Raw genomic sequence first — 22367 nt, 5'->3', positions numbered from 1 at the left:
TTTTTTTTTAATCTCAATTTCCAAATTTTTCCTCAGTAGGTATATATCAGTTTTGCCTTGGCTTCTCACTGTCCAAACATGTAACTTGTGACATTTTTTTCCTACTCTGATGACATGCAGTTATTATTTTATTAGGATTTTACTTTCAATATTTATTTAAGTAATTTGGCTCTATTGTTTACACATCCTTTGTATCTTTTTACATTTTTGTGAGTAAGCCCTTTAAACATATGGATCGTGTCTGTCACTTCAGCCTCATAAGCATAAGTGGTTTTGAGATTCAAGTCTAGTTATTGCCAGCAAGAAAAATAATTTCAAGATATGTTCCTACAATCTCAAGATGAATTAGACTAGCTCAGCTTTTCTCATGCTAATGCAGCCATAACACTCTTTGGGGCTTCTGATGCCCTACCACAGAATTGCCTATGGTGCCTTCAGAACCAAAATGTTAGGTTATATGGTCTGTGGATTTGTCCTAGTCTGGCATTTCTTCTATTCTATCCTTCTCCATTAGTTTACTTGCCTGCATTGGAGTTTATGTTTGAGATTTTTTGGCAGTACCTGAAGTTGGTGTTTTCTTGAGGATTTTGGCCTGACCTCTTCAAGAAATATGCTTTCTCTTTTTCTCAGGAATATGCAAACAGGTGGCTTTGCCTGGGAAGGGGAAGTAGAAAACTCTGCATACAACAAGGCAACAGGGGTGATGCCGCAACACAAGTATCATCCTACAGCTGGCAGCTATCAGCTCCACTTTGCACTACAACAACTTGAACAACAAAAACTTCAGTCCCGGCAGCTGCTTGACCAGAGCCGAGCCCGGCACCAGGTAATTAGAGTAATGCCAGACGCTGAAATGAAGCCTAACCCTGAAATAAAGTGGTGAAAGTTAAGGCCATTAATTAATTTCAGGAATAACTTACCAGAAGTTTCCTTTTAGGACCTAGAATAGAATGACAGAACAGTAAATATGCCCCCAATTCACTGGCTTATCCTTTTAAAAAGAAAATCTGTTGAGCCTATTTCCCAGAAGAATTATTTGGAGAAGAAATGCTGGCTAAATGATCAAAATTTTACTGAGCCATCTTAATTCTTCTGACTGGATCTAATCTATTATTCTCAATATAACTTAGCTTGTCCTTTGAAACCAGTCACACTTGTTAACAAAGGAAGATTGTAAAAAGAAGGAGTAAATCAAATCACACAATTTGGTGGGTGTAAGAAAGGAGCTTTTCTCTCTCCATTTTCTGTGTAAAATTCAACAAGTGATGGATTTTAAAGCATAGTAAACAAATATTTTTTTAGTCATAAGAACTGAGGGTGCAAAAGAAGTTCCTGCTTCTAAGAGAAGCTCATATAAGAAGCTCATATTCTGATAAGAGACACAACATGTAAATATTTAGGTTTACATAAAACATATAGAGAGTGGATAGAAGTTAATATGGGAGGGGAAGGTACCAGCACATGTGGGAATGGGGAAGAGGAAGAGCCTTCTATAGAAAGGAAGATTTGAACTGAGTCTTGAAGGAAGGTAGACTAGCCAAGAGACAAAGATGAGAGGGAAGAGTATGTTTCCTCCTCACACATTTGGGGAACAGCCATTTAGTGCAAAAGCATGGATCTGGAGATAGTCAGAGGAACATACTCACAAAGAAAAAAAGAGGGAGAGACAGATATGCAGAGAGAGACACCAAGACAAAGAGACAGAGAGAGATCATAGACTAAGGTGTAAGAAGACTAGAAAAGATAAGAAGGGATCTGTTATAAAAAGACAGGCATTTTGTTTTAATTTCAGAGGTAAGTGGAGGCCACTGGAGTTTATTGAGTAAGGGAGAGGGGAAGAGAATGGTCAGATCTGCTCTTTAGAAAAATCATTTGGAAGCTGAATGGAAGGAATAGTTTGAAATAGAGATATTTGGCAAGAAGACCAATTGGGAGGCAATTGCACTAGTTCAGATGAGAGGTCTTTAGGGTTTAAACTAGCTATGTGAGTGGAGGGAAGGGCATTGATAGTTAGGAGTATCTGGATTTCAATCTTCCTTTATATGCTTCCTAGCTGTTATGACCCTGGACAAACTCATTTCATTTCAAAAATCCCAAATTAGACAGATGGGATAGAAACAGATCAGCTCTAGAATATTATTAAGAAATTGAGGTTGCAGAGCATTATCATAGTTTTGGTTTAGATTTTAGTTTTCTCATTTCCTACTTGTCAATCAAGCAGTCAGTAAGCTTTTGTTTATCTACTTCCTATATATGCTGCACTTTACTAAGTGCTAGAGATTCAAAAGAAAGGCAGAATGAGTCCCTGCCCTCAAGTAGCTTACAATCTAATGGGGGAGATAACAAGCTATATTATATGTACAAATTATATGTACAAATAAGCTAAACAAAGGATAAATAGGAAATAATTAACTGAGAGAAGCACTGAGGGATTTTAAAAAGCTTCTTTAGAAAGTGGAGTTTTAGTTTGGATTTGAAAGAAACCAGCAAAGCTGAAAGGTAGAGATGAGGAAGGAGGGTATTCCATGTATGACTGGTAGCCACAGAAAATTTGAGGAGGCAAGAAATGGAATGTCTTGTTTGTGGAATAGCAAGGAGGTCATTGTCAGTAGATTAAAAGTATGTAGGAATGAGAAAATGTATGGATGGTGGGAAAGGGAGCAGGATATTAAAAGCCAAATAGAAAGTTTTATATGTAATCTTGTAGGTAATTGAGAGCTACAGGAATATATCTAGTATAGAAATAACAAGGTCAGGCTTGAGCCTTAGGAAAATTACTTTAATGGTTAGAGGGTAGAGCTGAGAGATTTCATCCACCAGGAGGCTATTTAGTAATCCAAGCCTGAGGAGACAAAGCCTGCACCAGGATGATGGCAGTATCAGAGGAGAGAAGGGAATCATTTGATAGATGTTATAAAAATAAAATTAATAAAATTTAAATGCCTTGACAACAGATTGAATATGATGAGTTACAGGCAGTGAAGAATTGAGAATTACACCCTAGGCCTGAGGACCAGGGAAGATGGTGATACCTTCCGCAGCAATAGCAAAGTTTGGAAGTGAGGAAGGATTAGGAGGAAATGTTATTTGGCTTTAGACATCATGTGTTTAAGATATCTACTGGACATCTGCTGACTAAAGGTCAGCAGAGAGGTTGGGGCTAAATGCATAAATTTCAAGATCATCAGCAGAGAAGATAATGAGATCATTGAGTGAAGAGGGTCCAGGTCTCTTGACCCAAGGCCAGACTCAGTTCATATCTGTAAACAGAAGATAAAAAAGGATTCCTACTAGTAACTACCTCATGGAGTTCCTATAAGGATCAAATGAAATAATACATATCAAGTACTTTTGAAACCTTAAAGTGTGATACAAATGCTAGCTATAATGAAGATAATTGTCACTGAGTAGTATACCAGAGTGCACTTCATTAAACTAAACTAAAAGTGAAATATATAACAAATATGTTTGTTTTGTTTCCAATTCTGTCAGAATCTCTTTGATATAGAGTATGCACAACCTCCAGGAAGGGGGTTATGTTATATCTCCTATAGAGAGAACAAAAAGTCATTCATCCTAAATGTGTGTGCCTATGTGTGTGTTAATATGTATATTATATATGAATGTATGAATTCTCTCTCTTCATCTTCCCCCAGTCCTCTCAACCACAGTTGGTTTAGGTTGGTCTGAATAGTGATTGAATTCTGGGACAAAGGGGCTGAATCTTTTGGGAGGTGTGCAATAATCAGTTAAATATCAAATGTCCTACTAAATATTCCAACCAATATCCAGAATTTTTACTACCTTATAGCATATTTCAGAAGATATCTAGAATCACTCCACAGAAGGAATGGGATCCCATGGATATTTTAAATTGTTGTTTCTGAAGCTTTGTAGAATGTTACCATCAGGGTGCTGGACCTGGCATTAGAAGAACTGGATTTGATTACTGGGTCAGGCATTTATTAGCAACAAGTCACTTCATCTCTAATGCCTTAGTTTCTCTAATATAAAATGGAGACAATAACACCCAACTTACTCACCTCATAGGGTTCTTGTAGGATCAAATATATGGCTTATTGCCATCCCACAGCCCAGACCATATTAACCCTAACCTTCATGATTTGCATTAATGTTTGTAGGTTATGTTTTCTGATGAGAGTACCCTAAATTGATTGATTCCACATGTCATTATAAAATTGAGGGCTTCTAAGTAGAATGAGGACTGAACCCACAATCACTAGACCTCACTCAGCTTAAACCCCAGCTTCAACACCCACTACTTGCCTGTATACCTACCTGTATGAGCTTGAGCTCTGGACCTCAAGTTTTCTTATCCATAAAATGAGAAAGATGTACCAAGCGACCTCTGATGTCCAACTCTAAATCTATAATCTTATAATCTAATTTTTCATTGATTACTTTGCTAATAGAAACCTAGATGAGCCACTTATTTAAATCAGTAAAAAACAATTAAATTAACACAAAGAGGAAATACAATAAACATTAGAAATATTTTTGGCAGTTCTTTCCCCAAAAAAGTGTATTTCCCTCCTCTCCTTCCCTCCTATGCTCCCCTTTCTTCAGGGTCTCATCTGCAACCAGGGAAACAGTTTCTGATGGAAACAGGTAAGTGCTACTACACAATGCACTGGGAATTCATCATAACTTGATGCCTATTACAGACACAGTGAAAGCACTTTGTGAATTATCAAGTACTACCTAATAATACCTATCAAGTATTATTTCCCCTCTGCTGAGGAAAGATTATGTATGCTGTTCTATGGTAATGATCAAATTATCTGTTGAGCCACTGATTGATTTTACAGTGAGAATGTCCCATGTTTCCCATCAACCCATAATTTTAACACTTTTAGATCAAGTTATATTCTCTAATAGATTCTATAAGCTATAGCTTCATTTTTTCAAAAGTATGAGAAGTCAATGATTCAATGCATTGATTTGAACAATTTTTGGCCATTTGTGACAAAAGGTGAGACACAAAGAAATTAAAGCTCTTTCTTAGCATTTACCTGCAAGAGACCATCATTCCTTTTTTTCTTGCAGAAGGATATTAAATGAGGGCCTAATATAAAATTGTTATTTAAGGATTATATTGTTTTGTAGTAATTTGAATAGTATAATACATTAGTGATTAGTAACATAATTTAGTGATTGTGATAATGACAAATTAGTAAATATTAAAATAAAAAATTTTAAAGTAAAAAATGAAAATTTATTAAGTAGTAAAAATAGTAATAATAAGCATAGTGGTAATTTAATAAATGTTTTTTATAATGATTATACAGATTTCTCATTTTATAGTTTGAGAAAGTTCATTTTAGTTTTTGGTTTTTGTTGCTGTTGTTGTTGTTGTTGTTGTTTTGTTGTTGTTGAGGCAATTGGGGGTGAGTGACTTGCCCAGGGTCACACAGCTAGGAAGTAGTAAGTGTTTCAGACCAAATTTGTACTCAGATCCTCCGGAACTTCAGAGCTGGTGCTCTATCCACTGTGCCACCTAGCTGGCCTTCTCTTTAGTTTTTTGTCTGAAATTATAGCAGTTACAATATCTAAAATATTGTAAGATTTTGTGATTTTAAAAAACCCAAATTAAACAAATGGGATAGAAAGATATCAAGTCTAGGATGTATTTGGAAATTGGGTCTGGAGGACAGTGTCAATTTGCTTTGTTTCAAATCTCTATCCTACCTCTTACTACTTGTGACCAGTTAAACTGGTCAAAAAAAGGTAAACTAAATAGACCAAGTAGCTGGTGGCTCAGTGCAGAGTGAGTATTGGGCCTGGAATTAGGAAGACTTGAGGCCAAATGCAACCTCAGACACTTCTAGCTATGAGATCCTGAACAAGTCACTTAATCTCTGATAGCTTGCTGAAAGGTGCTTCACTAGAGAAGGAAATGGCTAACCACTTCAGTATCTTTCCAACAAAAGCTCTTGGTCAGCCATGGTCCACTGAGTCACAAAGAGCTGGACACGACCACCACTAAATAGTGTTTGTGGCCCTTTCTAGCTCTAAATCTGTATTTCTGTGATCCTAAATGCATATTCAGAAGTACATGACCTGTGAATTTTAATCATCAACAGTGGGAAATAATGAGCTCATATTCGAATTTACAGGTCATCTATGAGAAAATTGATCTCATGACATGAAAGTACCTCAGAGACATTTGATAGAGACAGTCCTAAGACCACCCTAAGATGGTCCTAAGACAAACACAAATTTAATATATGATCTTGGCCACTTGGTAGAGAGCAAGAAGTAAAAAATGAGAACTTAAAAAGGGATACAATTCTCCTAATTATGATAAAGTCAGTCAATTAGTATTTATTAAGCAGCTACTTTGTTCCAGGAGCTCTGCTGGGAATACAAAAAAAGTCTCTCAAGGTGCTCACAATCAAATGGGTGAGGCAAAATGAACTATATTAGAACAAATATGATATAATATAGAAATTTTATATATATACACATATATATATATATCTAACATATACAAATTTACAGAGATGTGTTTTCTTTCCTGAGTTTTTTTTAACCTATTTTCCATGTATTTATTGTGTGTGGTATGGTCTCTATATATAATATATATGTATGTCTCTATAAACATGATCTCACACAATAATTGGAGATTATCAACAGAGAGAAGCCAGTGATGTTAAGAGAAACTAGAAAAGACTTCTTCTATAAGATTGGGATTATAGCTAGAATTTGAAGGAAGCCAAGGAATCCAGGGTGAGAAGGGAAAGAATCCCCTCCCACCTCTTTATCATCCTATGAAAATCCTAGAACTGTATTGGTTTTCCATATCATCTCAAAGGGCATCAATATTAGGAAAGGTCTCTCTGCTTTGGTAGCAGCCTTACACTGAGACCAGAAAATCTCCCATACAAACTGTCTGGCAAAAGTTCTTTTCTAGGAGTTTTTGTTTCATTGTTTTTTCCTCCCCTGCTGCCACTGCTTCTTCATAAATAGGTTATCTAAATGTTTTCTTGCTCTCTACCACTGTTGCTGTACTTTCACTAGTGCTACTCAGCAAGCAGCCTGTTAATAGTTGGGCCTAGGATTCAAGATGAGAATTTCTTTCAGTATACCCTGCTTCTGTGCTACCCATATAAATAAGTGGATGAGTAAGTAGATTAACCCTTTGAAAACAATCATAATATCTAAATTTGCATTCTAATGACTGTAAGTATATCTGCAGTCTCTCTTTGAACATATGTAACAATAAATATATCTTTAATAATATTATACTTATAGTGTACTACAGATAACATATATACACACATACATTTGTAGGTGTATATGTTTGGGTATACACACACACACACATGCACACACATATAAAGATATGTTTTCTTTCTTGAGTTGACCTCAGTTTCTTTCCCCCATTTCCTCCTCAAGCTGGGTTATTACCCCTCAAGGAAAATGCAAAAAGCCTTTCTTTCATCTCTGTCTGAGGGTCTTTCATGAGCAATGGAGACTGCTAATGACATCAGCTCTCCATGCTGGGGTCTAAGAGGAGGGCTGTGCTGGCTGTGGGGCCTAACTGACCCAATTCTAATTGCTGACATTGAGCTGATGTTATTCTTGGCCCCGTGCAGAGCGATTACTCAGTAGTTTCTGTTAAAGTGATCCTTTGTTAAACCTCTGCTCACACCCCCTCTCCCCTTCCCTCCGCCTCTCTCCTCTGCCTCATACAAACTGAAAAGAGTCCAGCGGTTCAGAAAGCAGAAAAATTAAGTATATTTTGATGGCCAAGGCAGTACTCCTGAAGTTTCCGTTAACTAAAAAACTGGTTTTAAAAACTCTTCCTTTTTCCTCCCACCTCTATCCAGCTTTCTTCTTCCTGCAATCTGGTATAAAACTCTTCAATTTTAGATGACTTAATTTTCGATGATAGCAGGGTCACTTTAAATGAGAGGAAAATTTGTTTCTTGACTTTGGCCTTTCTACCACTTTCTGAACCAGCCTGGATATAGAGTGGAAGCACTCATCCAAATTCCTGAAACAGGGCCAACAGTGACCAACGTGACTGTAACAGGCAGGGGCCAGGAGAAGCTCAGCTTAGCGAGGTTTACACACCCTTTCTAGCATCAAAAGTGTGATGTGCACTTTGGTGACAGTGGGTGTATTTCCATGCCCATGTGTGTGTGTGTGCCCAAGTGTCTCCAGGCATATGCGGACCTATCACCTTTCAGATCTGGCATGGATCCACATACACAACCAATTCCTGCCACTCTGATCCAAAAAGTTCTTTGGATGGGGTTGGGGCCTAAAAAAATTCTGCTTCCATGCAGGAATTAATACTGTTCTCAGAGAACTTCAGCAGCTGTGTGTTTGTGTTGGGGAGAGGGAAGGGAGAAAAGGGAGGAGAATCTCCGCAGGAGTTTTCAGTCTTCTTTTCATTTTGCCAACCATAATATACTAGATTCTCAGCATGGCAGAAAGAGAGTAAGCATGCTACACTGACTGTCCAGGACATCTTCATCACCATATAGCTTGATGGAAGGCAAATACAAACAAGATTAATCTTAAGGACTTTGAAGGCATGATTATATGTCTATGGTTGGGCCCCCAGGGGATGCTTTAACTTGGATCTCATAACCTACTTTAAACTTTTTTTTTTTTCCTTTGTGACCTTTGTCAGGAAATAGCAACAATTTTTATTTCTTGTTTCTCTACTGAAGATTGCCTAGCATTGATTGATAGTCCAATATAGCACCATTAGTCTGGGACCACAGGGTTTGGCAGTAATCTCTGGCTTTTACCTACCTTCATAGTTTACCCTGAATTTGATGCTCTAGGGTTGCTTATCTCCTCATTAGTGAAATTAAACTCCAAGAGCTTTCCACCACAACAAGATTCCTAGGAATAATTTTGTTTTAGGGAGGGAGAAAAATCTAAAACACAAAGTTTTATAAAATGAATGTTGAAAATTATCTTTAAATGTATTTGGAAAAAAATAAATACTGTTGGAATAAAAAAAGAATAATTCTGTTTGGGGCTGTAGTCAAAGGGGTCCTACCCAAGCAAGGGTCAAGGCCACGGTGGAAGGGAGAAAGTAAAAAAGGTAACTAGGATACCTAAATTAGATATATAAGAGGTAGTTTTATTCCTATACAGGAGAAGGAATAAAGCAATAAAGAATCATAGAATGATTACAGTCAGTTGAGAGGAAAGATGTCAGTGCCTCTTGGGCTCCTGTACTACAGGAAAGAAGACAAAATCAGAGGCAGTCTCATGTTGGTTATAGGCTTTTTTAGGAATTGAGAGAATTGTTCTTTCATTTCAAGGCCAGCAGAAAAAAATAGTCCTAAGGTATGGCCCTTGAAACAGATCCACGGAGTTCTAATCACCAGGTAAAAGAGTCTTCATGGCCGACAAGAGATAATCAATATATCTGTGCCTACAGAAAGGCCATTCTAGCAGATATCCCTACAAAGGAGACACAATCACAAATCTGAATTCAGCCAAAATAGGAAAGACTTAACAAAGACCGTTTTTCTTTCTCTTGAGGGAGACAGTGAGAATAAATTGACACTAGGGAGAAATAAAGAGACACAAATCAGGTGTATGTGTGTGTGGTGTGTGTGTATATGTGTGTGTGTGTGTGTGTGTGTGTGTGTGTTTGTGTGTGTGTTTTCAGTTCTTCTGGGGGGAAAAAGATAATATAAAAATCCTATGCTGTTATTGGTTTCTCTCCTTTCTCCCCCTAAAATGAGCTTCCTACTGCCAGATTAGGGGGCAGTAGGTTACTTAAAGCTAACCATGAATTTATAAGGATCCAATAGTAACATGATTTTATACTAATATAGTACCTAAAATAGTAAAATTTTTAATTCAGTTCAATTATGGGCAGTACAAGTGTTAAATTATTGAATATTTAAAAGTAGCAATACAGATCACAACCTATCTAATCCTGCCCATGGAATATATTTCTGACCCCTTATCATGACGTACAAATGACCCTGATTTCTCTAAGGTAAGAGCAAAGGAACATAAGCTCTGCCAAATTCTTCCATGCCAGTTTGGCTTCAAGTACAGTCCCAGCAACAGACTATATCTGCTTTCCAAGAACCAGCCTAGCTAAGCACAGAGAAACTCCTCACAAATAGTCTGGCCTCTTGGTGATGAATTCTTTGGCTATAGAGCAACCCTAGTTAACATACAATTTCTTTTCTTTTTTTCCTTTTAAAATTATTTTTATTAAAGCTTTTTATTTACAAAACATATGTATGGATGGGTAATTTTTCAACATTAACCCTTGCAAAACCTTCTGTTCCAAATTTTCCCCTCTTTTCCTCCACACCTCCCTTATATGGCAGGTAGTCCAATATATACAGTTATCTTGCTGCACAAGAAAAATTGGATCAAGAACGAAAAAAGAACCTGAGAAAGAAAATAAAATACAAGAAAAAAACAACAGAAAGAGTGAAAATGTTATGTTGTGGTCCATATTCAGCTCCCACAGTCCTCTCTGTAGGTGCAAATGGCTCTCTTCATCATTGAACAATTGGAACTGGTTTGAATCGTCTCAGTGTTGAAGTGAGCCACATCCATCAGAATATATCATCATATAGTCTTGTTGTTGCCTTGTATAGGGATCTCATGGTTCTGCTCATTTCACTCAGCATCAGTTCATGTAAGTCTCTCCAGGCCTTTCTGAAATCATCCTATTGGTCATTTCTTACAGAACATAATATTCCATAACATTCATATACTATAACTTATTCAGCCATTCTCCATCTGGTGGACAGCCATTCAGTTTCCAGTTTCTTGCCACTACAAAAAGGGCTGCCACAAATATTTTTGCACAAGTGGGTCCCTTTTCCTCCTTTAAGATCTCTTTAGGCTATAATCCCAGTAGAAACACTGCTGAGTCAAAGGGTATGCACAATTTTGAGCATAGTTCCAAACTGCTCTCCAGAATGGCTGGATCAGTTCACAATTCCACCAACAATACATCAATGTCCCAGTTTTCCCACATCCCCTCCAACATTCTTCATTATCTTTTCCTGTCATTTTAGCCAATCTGACAGGTGTGTAGTGGTATCTCAGAGTTGTCTTAATTTGCATTTCTCTGATCAAAAATGATTTGGAACACTCTTTCATATGAGTGGAAATAGTTTCAATTTCATCATCTAAAAATTATCTGTTCATTTCCTTTGACCATTTGAGAATGGCTTGATTTCTTATAATTTTGAGTTAATTTTCTATATATTTTAAAAATAAGGTCTTTATCAGAAACTTTGAATGTAAAAATGTTTTATTGCTTCCCTTCTAATCTTGTCTGCATTAGTTTTTTTTCTTTACAAAAACTTTTTAATTTAATATAATCAAAATTATCTATTGTGATCAATAATGATGTCTTGTTCTTCTTTGGTCACAAATTCCTTCCTCCTCCTCAGGTTTAGAGGTAAACTACCCTATGTTCTTCTAATTTATATATAATATCATTCCTTATGTCTAGATCATGAACCCATTTCGACCTTTTCTTGGTATATGATGTTATGTGTGGGTCCATGCCTAGTTTCTGCCATACTAGTTTCCAATTTTCCCAGAAGTTTTTTGTCAAATAGTGAATTCTTAGCCCCAAAACTGGGGTCTTGGGGTTTGTAAAACACTAGATTACTATAGTCATTGATTATTTTGTCCTTTGAACCTAACCTATTTCCACTGATCAACTAATCTATTTCTTAGCCAGTACTAAAATGGTTTTAGTGACTGCTGCTTTATAATATAGTTTTAGATCTGGTACAGCTAGGCCACCTTCATTTGCTTTTTTTTTTTTTTTTTTTTTTATTAATTCCCTTGAAATTCTTAACCTTTTGTTCTTCCAGATGAATTTTGTTATTTTTTTCTAGATCAGTAAAATAGTTTCTTGGGAGTCTGATTAGTATAGCACTAAATAAATAGATTAGTTTAGAGAGTATTGTCATCTTTATTATATTCGCTTGACCTATCCAAGAACACTTGATATTTTTCCAATTGTTTAGATCTGACTTTATTTGTGTGGAAAGTGTTTTGCAGTTTTGCTCATATAGTTCCTGACTTTCCCTTGGCAGATAGATTCCCAAATATTTTATACTATTGGCAGTTATTTTAAATGGAATTTCTCTTTGTATCTCTTGCTATTGAATTTTGTTAGTGATGTATAAAAATGCTGATGATTTATGTGGATTTATTCTATATTTTGCAACTTTGCTAAAGTTGTCAATTATTTCAGTTTTTTGGTTGATTCTCTAGGGAACATATGATTTCCTATAGTAGATTCTATGTTGGTGTGGGAAAACAGGGACACTGATACATTGTTGGTGGAATTGTGAATACATCCAGCCATTCTGGAGAGCAATTTGGAACTATGCTCAAAAAGTTATTAAACTGTGCATACCTTTTGATCCAACAGTTACTACTGGGCTTATATCCTAAAGAGATATTAAAGGAGGGAAAGGGACCTAATATACAAAATGTTTGTGGCAGCCCTCTTTGTAGTGGCCAGAAACTGGAAACTGAGTGGAAGTCCATCAATTGGAGAATGGCTGAATAAATTGTGATATATTAATGTTATGGAGTATTATTTTTCTATAAGAATGACCAGCAGGATGATTTCAGAAAGGCCTGGAGAGACTTACATGAACTGATGCCGAGTGAAATGAGCAGAACCAGGAGATCATTATATACTTTAACAACAATAATATATGATGATCAATTCTGATGGACGTGGCCCTCTTCAACAATGAGATGAACCAAATCAGTTCTAATAGAACAGTAATGAACTGAACCAGCTACACCCAGCGAAAGAACACAAGGAAATGATTGTGAACCACTACATAGAATTCCCAATCCCTGTATTTTTGTTTGCCTGCATTTTTGATTTCCTTCACAGGCTAATTGTACACTATTTCAAAGTCCGATTCTTCTTGTTCAGCAAAATAACTGTATGGACATGTATACATATATTATATTTAACATATACTTTAACATATTTAACATGTATTGGTCTACCTGCCATCTGGGGGAGGGGGTGGGGGGAAGGAAGGGAAAAATTGGAACAAAAGGTTTTGCAACTGTCAGTGCTGAAAAATTAACCATGCATATATCTTTTGAATAAAGAGCTATAATAAAAAAAGAAAAAAAAAGTAGATTCTAAACTAATAGTAGTCTGTTCTGTTTTGAATTAGTTATAAATTCTAATGCTTATTCTCATATTTAAAACTCCCATTGTGCTTACATTTTGAGGTTTTGTATCTGAATGACAGAGTTAAATAGTAAGATCAGTAATGATTTATACTAATATGCCTTTTAGCTATAGTTCTTGACCGCTTATGTTGGTTGTTACTAATATGTGTAACCCATTTAAGGTCTGAAAAATCTCTATTACAACTCATACTCCCACTGATGATTCAGCTTCCCAGAGCAAAGCTTATGACATCTTCCCCTTAGGGTTCTAGAGGTACCCTTGAAGAATCAAGGGTGACTCTTGAACTCCATGTCATGAACAAAAGTACAGTACTTCCCTCTAAGATTTTTAGTTGAGAATCATTTCATCAGTTAACTTTAAGAGCTTTTAGAAAAAGATATTTACTAGTAAGGTACAAAAAGAACAGCTGGTACAGAAAGATCCTCCCTCCCCAAAGTCTGTGACACCCTTTTCCACATGTTCATACAGATTCCAGTGGGATAGTAGGCTCAGGCTTATAAAACACTCATAACTAAAGAGTCACTCCCAATTCCTGGTTGCTGAAAGTATTTGTCTCCCATCCTGTGAGGTATTAAAGAAGTTCCCTTTAGGCATATGTTCTCTCTGCCAGGCAGACTCTTTTCTTTTTTTTTTTTTCCTAGATGATAAGATGCTATATTTATTTTTTTTAACTTGTAAATAGATTTTTTTTATTTTTCCAAATACATGCAGAGATAATTTTCAACATTCACCTTTGCAAAACTTTGTATTCTGAATTTTTCTTCCTCTGTTCTCCTTTCCTCCCTTCCTTAGACAACAAGCAATCTAATATAGATTAAACGTGCAATTCTTCTAAATATATTTCCATACTCATCATGTTGCACAGGAAAAATCAGATCAAAAGGGAAAAAACACAAAGAAAAAACAAACAAGCAAAACAACAACAACAACAACAAAGGTGAAAATACTATGCTTTGATCCATATTCAATCTCCATAGTTCTCTCTCTGGTTGTAGATGGCTCTTTCCAATCACAAGTCTAATCCACTTTCCAGGTAGGCTTCTTGAAGAGCTAAGAACTTCATCTGCCCTTAGCTCCTTACTTCCCTTATCTGGGGAATCTATTGGCGAGTAGAGAGGAATTCCAACCTTCTGTAGACCCTGAAGAACTGGAATTGTCCTTCTTCCAGCCAGATGATGATGGGGAAGGAGAATAGGCAGCCTCTTCTCCCTCTACATGGTTTACTCCTTGGCTCTGTGCTAGAAAATCACACATGCTCTGTTTCTGGAGAAGTCTCCTACAGCTAACTTGATGCTTTTATGTAAAATCCATAGAGAGTGAAGAAATTTTAAAATCAACTGAAAGCAGATCTCTTGGTTGAAGTCATTTTACTTGATCAACTTGCTTTTTAAACTTAGCTTAAAGTTTTTTGAATGATTGATTGAGAAGCATTTTCACCTAATTACAGCAGTTTTTGTTGCTTTATCCAAAGAAGCCTCAGGGTTAAGGAAGAAAATGTGAAAATTCTTAAATCATGTTTTAAACCATGACTTGGCAGAATTCAGATGGTTTGGGATTCATTAAGGAGCAGTATGTTTACCAGCTATTAAAGATAGCTCTTGTGCTTTATATGGACATTTTTAAAGTGCCCAGTGTCTTTTAAAAGTTGCTTTGCTACAGCTACATTGTGAACAGCTTCTTTCCATCATTTCACTCTGATTTATGGCTAGTATCTGTTTGTTTGTCTATGGGCATGTGAAGAATGTAGTATCATTGTGAAAGATGGGCTAAAGAGAAGATCTCATTTCGTGGACCCCATCCATATGAAAAATGCTTACAGAACATGTGACTTCAAGGTTTATATAATGATGTGTTCTTAGTGGTAAATAAAATAGAACCCATCGTATTGAGTTTCTTATGCTGTTAAAATAAGATAATTATTTAAACAAAGATAGGGACAGTATAAATAAATTTCATATACAAATAATTGTTAAGATTTGTAAATAAAATGTCATTCATGGACCACATACAAAATAGAACCTACCTATAATTGACCAAATAAGTTAATGGCTTATTTCCAAGTTTGCTTTAAAGAAAGGCATTTTTTTTCAGTTTTAAAGGGAATTAATATTACATTTAATATGAATTTAAGACTTTTTGTTAAATCCCCAAAATATATGGCCTCATCTCAAGTCTTATGTTTTCCTTGGCCACTATGATGTACATTAACTTAGAAAACAACAAAATTGAGCAATTTTATTATCACACTTATAGATTGAGATATAGAGAGTCCTAAAGATTCTCAGAGGATCATCAACTTCTTCACTTTAAAATAGATGAAAAAACTGAGACTTTATTATTATTACTATTAGATATTATTACTAATCAGTGATATTTGCCACTATTAATTAGATAATATTGGATATTATTAAGAAACACTCCAATATAAATATGAGTGGAAAGCAAGAAACCATAGATAAAATTCATTTTCATTAATCAGAAAACATGAATGAGAAATATAGCCTTACCAAATTAACTAACAAGAAACTAATTCTTAATAAGATAAAGAAAGCACATACTCTGATTCAAAATAACTAGTCATTTTTCTGTGCTGAATACAGAGATGGAGAAAATAGTACTATAAAAATGAAGAATCTGGAATTAACATAGCTTTGGATAATCTAATACAGTAAGGCATATTTTGGATTTAGACTAATCTCTCCTGACTCAGGCAGTTAAGAAAGGCTTTGAAAATTAGTTCATTGACTTGAGAGGTTAAAGGGGAAAAAAAACAAAAAAAAAAACAAAAAAAACAGGAAAATGATTAAAGGTAGGATAAGCTGACTTATAAGAAAAGATTAAAAGAAATGTGTCACCAGGTTGCTTCAATAGTAAATCTACAAATTCAGATATTTTTTAAACATCAAAGAGAGAAGTAATCCAGAAGAGTCAACATCAGCTTGTAAAATATTTTCTCAGAGTATATAAATTATTATCTGGCATTGATTAAGACATTTTTAGAAGTTGCCCAAAAGAGTTAACTCATTCAGTCTCCCAACAATAGTTATTGAGTTGTTCACTGCATCTTACTGAGAAAAAATAATAACATGAGAGAGACAGTCTGAGAATAGTGGATATTAGTGTTGGTTCTAGAGTCAGAGAGATTTCAGTTCAGATTCTTGTTTTGACTCATTACAAGCTATGTGTCCCTAGGCAAATCATTTAATCTGTAAGTGCTTCAGAGTCCTAAAATGTCCATAGATTGGAAATTCCCCATGCTGATCTTCATTGGTAGAGGTTTCTTTGCCAGGAGTTCATTATAGCAATTAATTTCCACCAAAAAAACCTGCCATTTTGTGAAGTGTTTGTATCGTCTGATTCTCATGAGATCCTTGTGAACTATATGCAGTCAATATCATTTTGCTACTCTATAGTTGGGAAAACAGAGACAGATACCAAATAATTTGCTCATAGTCACAAGCCACAAAGTGTTAGAGGTAACATTTGGATGCTTGTCTTTCCTGAGCCTAGTCTTTTTGTACTGCATTGCTCACAGAATCTGAAAGAAATCATAGTCTTATCTAGGCTCTGTTTGACAAAGAAATAAGTTGTTTGATGTAAACCTCAGCATCTGCCACTTTATATGCCTGATTAGTTCACTTGAGGAGGTGTTATTTCTTATTATAAGAAGATCATGGATGTGAGATATATATATATATATATATATATATATATATATATATATATATATATATATATATATATATATATATATAGTCTCATTCTGTATAATGGCAGCATCCTGGCTTCTGACTGGATTGTTTTATCTCCTTCATTATCCATGTTAACCCTGAATTAGATATTTAGAACTATTAAAAGCCTCTCAAAAGAGTTTAGAAGAAAAAAAGTTCATTTTAGAGACAGAAGGATACACTGAAGAGTTTTGTATATCTTTGGCAACTGGAAGTGCTGCCTTATTTTCTTGGGTGGTCTGTCTAGCCTTCCCTGCTGCCCTTTTGTTTGAACAGTAGCTTAAGCTTTTCCACCCTTCCCCCTTCAGAGTTATGACCAACTGGTGTGGACTTTGTAGCTGAGTCTTTTTGTGCATGGTCTTTTTGCTCATCTTGTTATCTCAGTCCAGGCTCACAAATACTCAGGTATTTTAGCAGCCAGAAATAACCACATTAAAATATGTTTGCATACCTTATTATATAATATAGACTTTCTCAATACTTGGAAATCCCTATCTCCTAAATTAAGAGTGAAGGACCCACAAAGAATATGAATAAATGGTTCTCAGAAGAATGCAAACTATTGACAACTTTATACAATACTGTTCCAGATCACTTAATGGAGAAATGGTTAAAACAACTCTTTGAAGTTTTATCTCACACCCAGTATATTGTCAAAGATAATTGAAAAAGAAAAAAGTCAGAATTGGGGAAGGGCAATGGAAAGAGGCCCAGTTTTCTAGCAAAGCTGTGAATTCAGCCAGCCAGCCTCAAAAGCAATTTGAAATTAAGTGAAAAGAGTAGCTAAGTGTTTAGTTCATATTTCTTGACACAAAGATTCTGCTAGATGGAGGTCACTGACAAAAAGAAGATGTCAGTACACACCAAAATATTTCTAGCTATACTTTTTGTGGTAGAAAAGAACTGGCAACCAAGTAGATGCCCATCGACTATGGAATAGTTAAATAAATTATGGTACATAATAAATATAATAGACTCTGCTGTAAGAAATGATGAATAATAAGAACAGCAAATCATGGGAGAACATTTGAACTGATACAGAGTGAAAGAAGCAGAATCCAGGAAACAGTATACACAATGACTACAGCGAAGTTGGTAAAAAGAAGAAAACTATCAAAACAAATGAAACTGAAATTATAATAACCAAACTTGGCTCCAAAGAAGAGCTGTGAGAAGATACAAATACCCCCTGCTTTCCAGTGGTTGGAAACCATGAATCTCAATTACTGCCTTCCAGATTTTTTCAATATGTTGGCTAGTTTTGCTGAATTTGTTTTCCTCTATTTTTAAATTCTGTGTCGTGTAAAGGATGACAACGTAGGAAGGAGAGGGAGAAGAGACTTGAGAGAATATATGTTATATAAAAATAAAAAAATAACAATTTTTTTTAAAGCAAGAGAAATGGATCCATTGTAAGAAGTAATACAAGTAAATGTTACATTTACTTGTATCATTGCCTTTCTCAATTCTTCTAACTATGAATATGGGACAATTTTTTTATTGCAGGTGGTCATCCAGGCCCAAGATCTAGTAACATGAAACCTAAGTGAGGGCTGAAGGAAAGAAAGTTTTCTGATTCCGAGGATTTAATCAGTGAACAGTACTAGCTTACTGGTAAAAGATTTCAGATTTTGTTCCCCCTTTCACCTTCCAAGATGAAGTCTGTGTTCTTTCTATCAGAAACTCCTCCATCCCACCCACAAGTACCCCTATGTTCGCCAAACACATGTGGGAGAAGAAGAGCCTTTCCTGTCTTTTTCCTGGGGCTCAGCCAGTCTTCAAACTGTGGTTTTGTGAGTCGATTCTCTGTAGCATAACTATTTCCCACATCCAAGAAAGAAGCCAGTCAAATATAGCAAAAATGATTTGATATATTAGTATATAGTTGATATATTAGTATATAGATTGAGGAAATCACCTGTGCTTCCAAAACTCCTACATTCTCTGTAAATTAACTGATAACGAACTGTGTGACCCTTATTCTGCAGGTGATTGCCAACACACATAGATTGCACCAACTAGTGATCTCCTACGTAGAATTTCCATGGATGAATTTCCTTAGATAAGTCTTCATTTTCTAGGTCATTGATAAGCACCAGGACAAACCTATCCCTACTAATTCGTCCATTCCTATATACTTATTGAAAGGATCTATCTTTTTTTTTTTCTGTTCCATTTTATATACTTTAAAAATAACCCATTTTATTTGGTATTTGTGAAATTCAGAATAAAAATAAAAATTAATTTAAATTTTTTTTCAAATGGTTATTATGTGTAAGTTGTCAGGGAAGAGTTCAATAAGATACAGTCTGTATCCCTGAATCAGAATACAAAATTAAATAATTACTGCCATTAAGGCTTTTACAATGTAATAAAAATAATAAAACATCTATGTGGGAAAATATAATGCAAAGTACAATTTATGTGTATACATGGAGTACAGAGTGCTAAGAGATCAGGTTAGAGTATAGGCACTACAAGTAATGGAACTATAAGATTATGGTAATTAAAAATTTTTCCCTTTTATAAGAATATATTGATCTAAGTTATAGCAATAAGGAAAAAGGATTGACCTGAAAGCCAAGAGATTTAAGTTCCATTTCACTTCTGCCACAAACTAATTATATAACTCTGGCAAGCCATTTAAATATCCTGTCTCAATTTCCTCATTTGTAAATGTGAGAGGGATGGACTAAATTATGCTGGAGTGATTCTGTGATTCTAAGTGATCAGACCATGAATTTGCTTAAATATTATCTCTACATAGAAATGTTATATAATTTAGTCTCTCTCTCTCTCTCTCTCTCTCTCTCTCTCTCTCTCTCTCTCTCTCTCTCTCTCTCTCTCTCTCTCTCTCTCTCTCTCTCTCTCTCTCTTCTTTCCCACTCCCTCCACAAAGATGCAATCAAAACATGTTTTGAAGCATTAAAAATCCTAGATATGTGGGAGTTTTAAAGAGTGCAGTTCTTCAATAGATTTCTGTATTCTGTATTTTTGGTTTTTCAGTTTCTTTGGTTGATGGGGGCAAAGTTTGAAGGACTTGTTTCTGCTTACTGTTTTATTGAATATTTTGAATGCAAATAACATAGTGCTCTTAAACGAAGCACAATGAATGCAATAGTTTCATGAGTTTACAATGAAAAATAAATAACAGCTTTCTGTTTTACATCATAATATAGTAGAACTTAATAAAGGACTAATAATGTGTATGTTTTTATACAACCAAAACTATTTAATTTAATAATATTTTTCTGAAGCTAACATTTGTTCTCAAAAGGCCAGAAGACAAATCTGCTTTTTAGTGAAAAAGCTAAAAATGATAAAGAACACAAAACTAATTGCCATATACACATCACTGCTAAATGTTAGACTTTTGAGTAATGATACAAACCTCCTCTTAAGGAAGAGATATAGAACTTTCTATCTTGCAAAAATGAATAAATGTAGATTGGTGTTTTTCATTGGAAATGCTGATGAAGTCTCTAGTCCTCATAATATCGAAGAATTATTTTCTGTTCCCATCTGATGATGAATTCCATTTCCATCTAAGTCTACCTAAGGTTTTATTCTCAGACTTTAACTTGTCAATCTATCAGTCAATGGATAAATGTGTTAAGCACTTACTATGTGCCAGGCACCATACCAAGTACTGGGGATACAAAGAAAGGCAAAAAGACAATCTCAGCTCTTAAGAAGCACACTTATTTTGTGAGGGTAGAAGTGGGGACATCATGCAATTAACTATGTACAAACTGGCTATCTACTGGATTAATTGGGAATAATCAAATGAGGGAAAGGACTAGAATTAAGGTTGATCTGAAAAGGCTTCCTATAAAAGGTGGTATTTTAGCTGAGGACTTAAAGGAAGCCTGGAAGCAGAATAAAGAGAGAGTATTCAGCATTGTGGACTATCAGGGAAACACTTGGGGTAAGGAAGATAGAGTCTTGCTTGAGGAATAGCTATGAGGCCCCTGACTCTGAACTTAAACATATGTCAGGAGGTAGAGGAAAGGCTGTAAGATGTGAGAAGATAAAAAAGATTGTGGGGTAGAGAATGCTATGAAGGCCTTTAAAAGTCAAACAGCCAATTTTACACCCAACTCTGGAAGTGATGAGTAGCCATTGAAATTTATTGAATATGGGAGTGATATGGTCAGACTTGTGTTTTAAAAAATCTCTTTGACAACCGAGTACAGAATAGACTGAAGTAAGGAAAAACTTGTGGCCAGCAGACCCAGCTATAGACTATTGAAATAGTCTGAGGGTGAGGGTGAAGTGATGAGGACCTGCTAAAGGAGAAAAGGGACCATGTACCAAAGATGTTACAGAGGTAAATTAATAGATCTTGGCAACAAAACAGGTATAGGGGTAGGATGGTGATGGTGAGAAAGAGTACAGGGTTAAGAATAACACCTAGGGAAGTGAGCCTGGGACTTAAAAAACTAGAAACTTGAAACAACTAGGGAAAATGATTGAGTTGTCACTATAGTCATTTATATTAGTTTCTCCATCTGATGGCAGTTCTCTCATTGTATAAATAAATTTTGAGGAATGTTTTAGGTGTAAGACCCTCCTTCTCTCCCACTCTTAACATGTGGAGAAATAAAACAATCGATACATCTGGTTTGATATAAAATAGCTTGAGATGGAATCAAGTGTTTGAAAAGCCTTTTCTGAAAATCACTGAGTAATAGTTGTTGTTACAGCTTTTCCTTTCTACAATTTTATTTCACAACAAGAATTTTGGTGAGATTGATTTATATTATGGACTATTAGAAATAATGCTGAAATTTGAAATCAGAAAACACTGAGCCACAGAAGAAGTAAATCAATCCACTTGAGCACTATCTAAACAATTGCTGAATTGAACAGTCTACTTTTTCATCACTTCTTACAGAGAGATACTAACTTTCATGATTTCTAGATCTTTAGTGATTTTTCTATAAAATCTCCCTCTAAGCAAAAGGCAATCTTCTGTTTATTGATTTTACATTGACGTATTTGTACCACAATTACCTCATTTTGTCTTTCTAATAGATCTTTTTTATTTATCTCATTTTAGGGAAACTCTGAGAACTTTTTTAAGGTCATATTTTTAATTTGTAGCAGAGCAATGACAAGATCTCAGGTCTTCTCATTTCTGTCTCAGACTACTGTACATCTTGTGATGTACACTCTTCTGTCTTTGGTTCAGATTCAGTATTCTCAATTCTTGGCCACCAATCCCTCTGAATTATATATATATATATATATATATATATATATATATATATATATATATATATATATATATGGGGGGGTGACCAATTCTCTATTTCTTCCCCCCCCCCCCCGAAGCTGGGGTTAAGTGACTTGCCCAGGGTCACCCAGCTAGGAAGTATTAAGTGTCTGAGATCAGATTTGAACTTGGGTCCTCC

General features: G+C 35.4%; 1 protein-coding gene across 15 annotated transcripts in view; it reads left to right on the top strand.

Moving 5' to 3' along the window:
• Nucleotides 1-22367, top strand: part of TTLL5 (tubulin tyrosine ligase like 5) — a 402838-nt gene that overhangs the window by 310491 nt on the left and 69980 nt on the right. For all 15 annotated transcript variants that reach the window (XR_012486466.1, XR_012486468.1, XR_012486467.1 and 12 more), the window contains one exon: nt 631-826. Coding sequence is in view for 12 of the 15 variants with exons in the window: in XM_074289958.1 (XP_074146059.1) it covers nt 631-826 (196 nt within the window). In the remaining 3 variants the exon portion in view is untranslated. The remainder of the gene's footprint in view (nt 1-630; nt 827-22367) is intronic.

This window comes from Sminthopsis crassicaudata, chromosome 2 (assembly GCF_048593235.1).
Source record: "Sminthopsis crassicaudata isolate SCR6 chromosome 2, ASM4859323v1, whole genome shotgun sequence".
Classification (NCBI taxonomy): Eukaryota; Metazoa; Chordata; class Mammalia; order Dasyuromorphia; family Dasyuridae; genus Sminthopsis; species Sminthopsis crassicaudata.
This window is presented reverse-complemented; position numbering and strand designations above follow the sequence as displayed.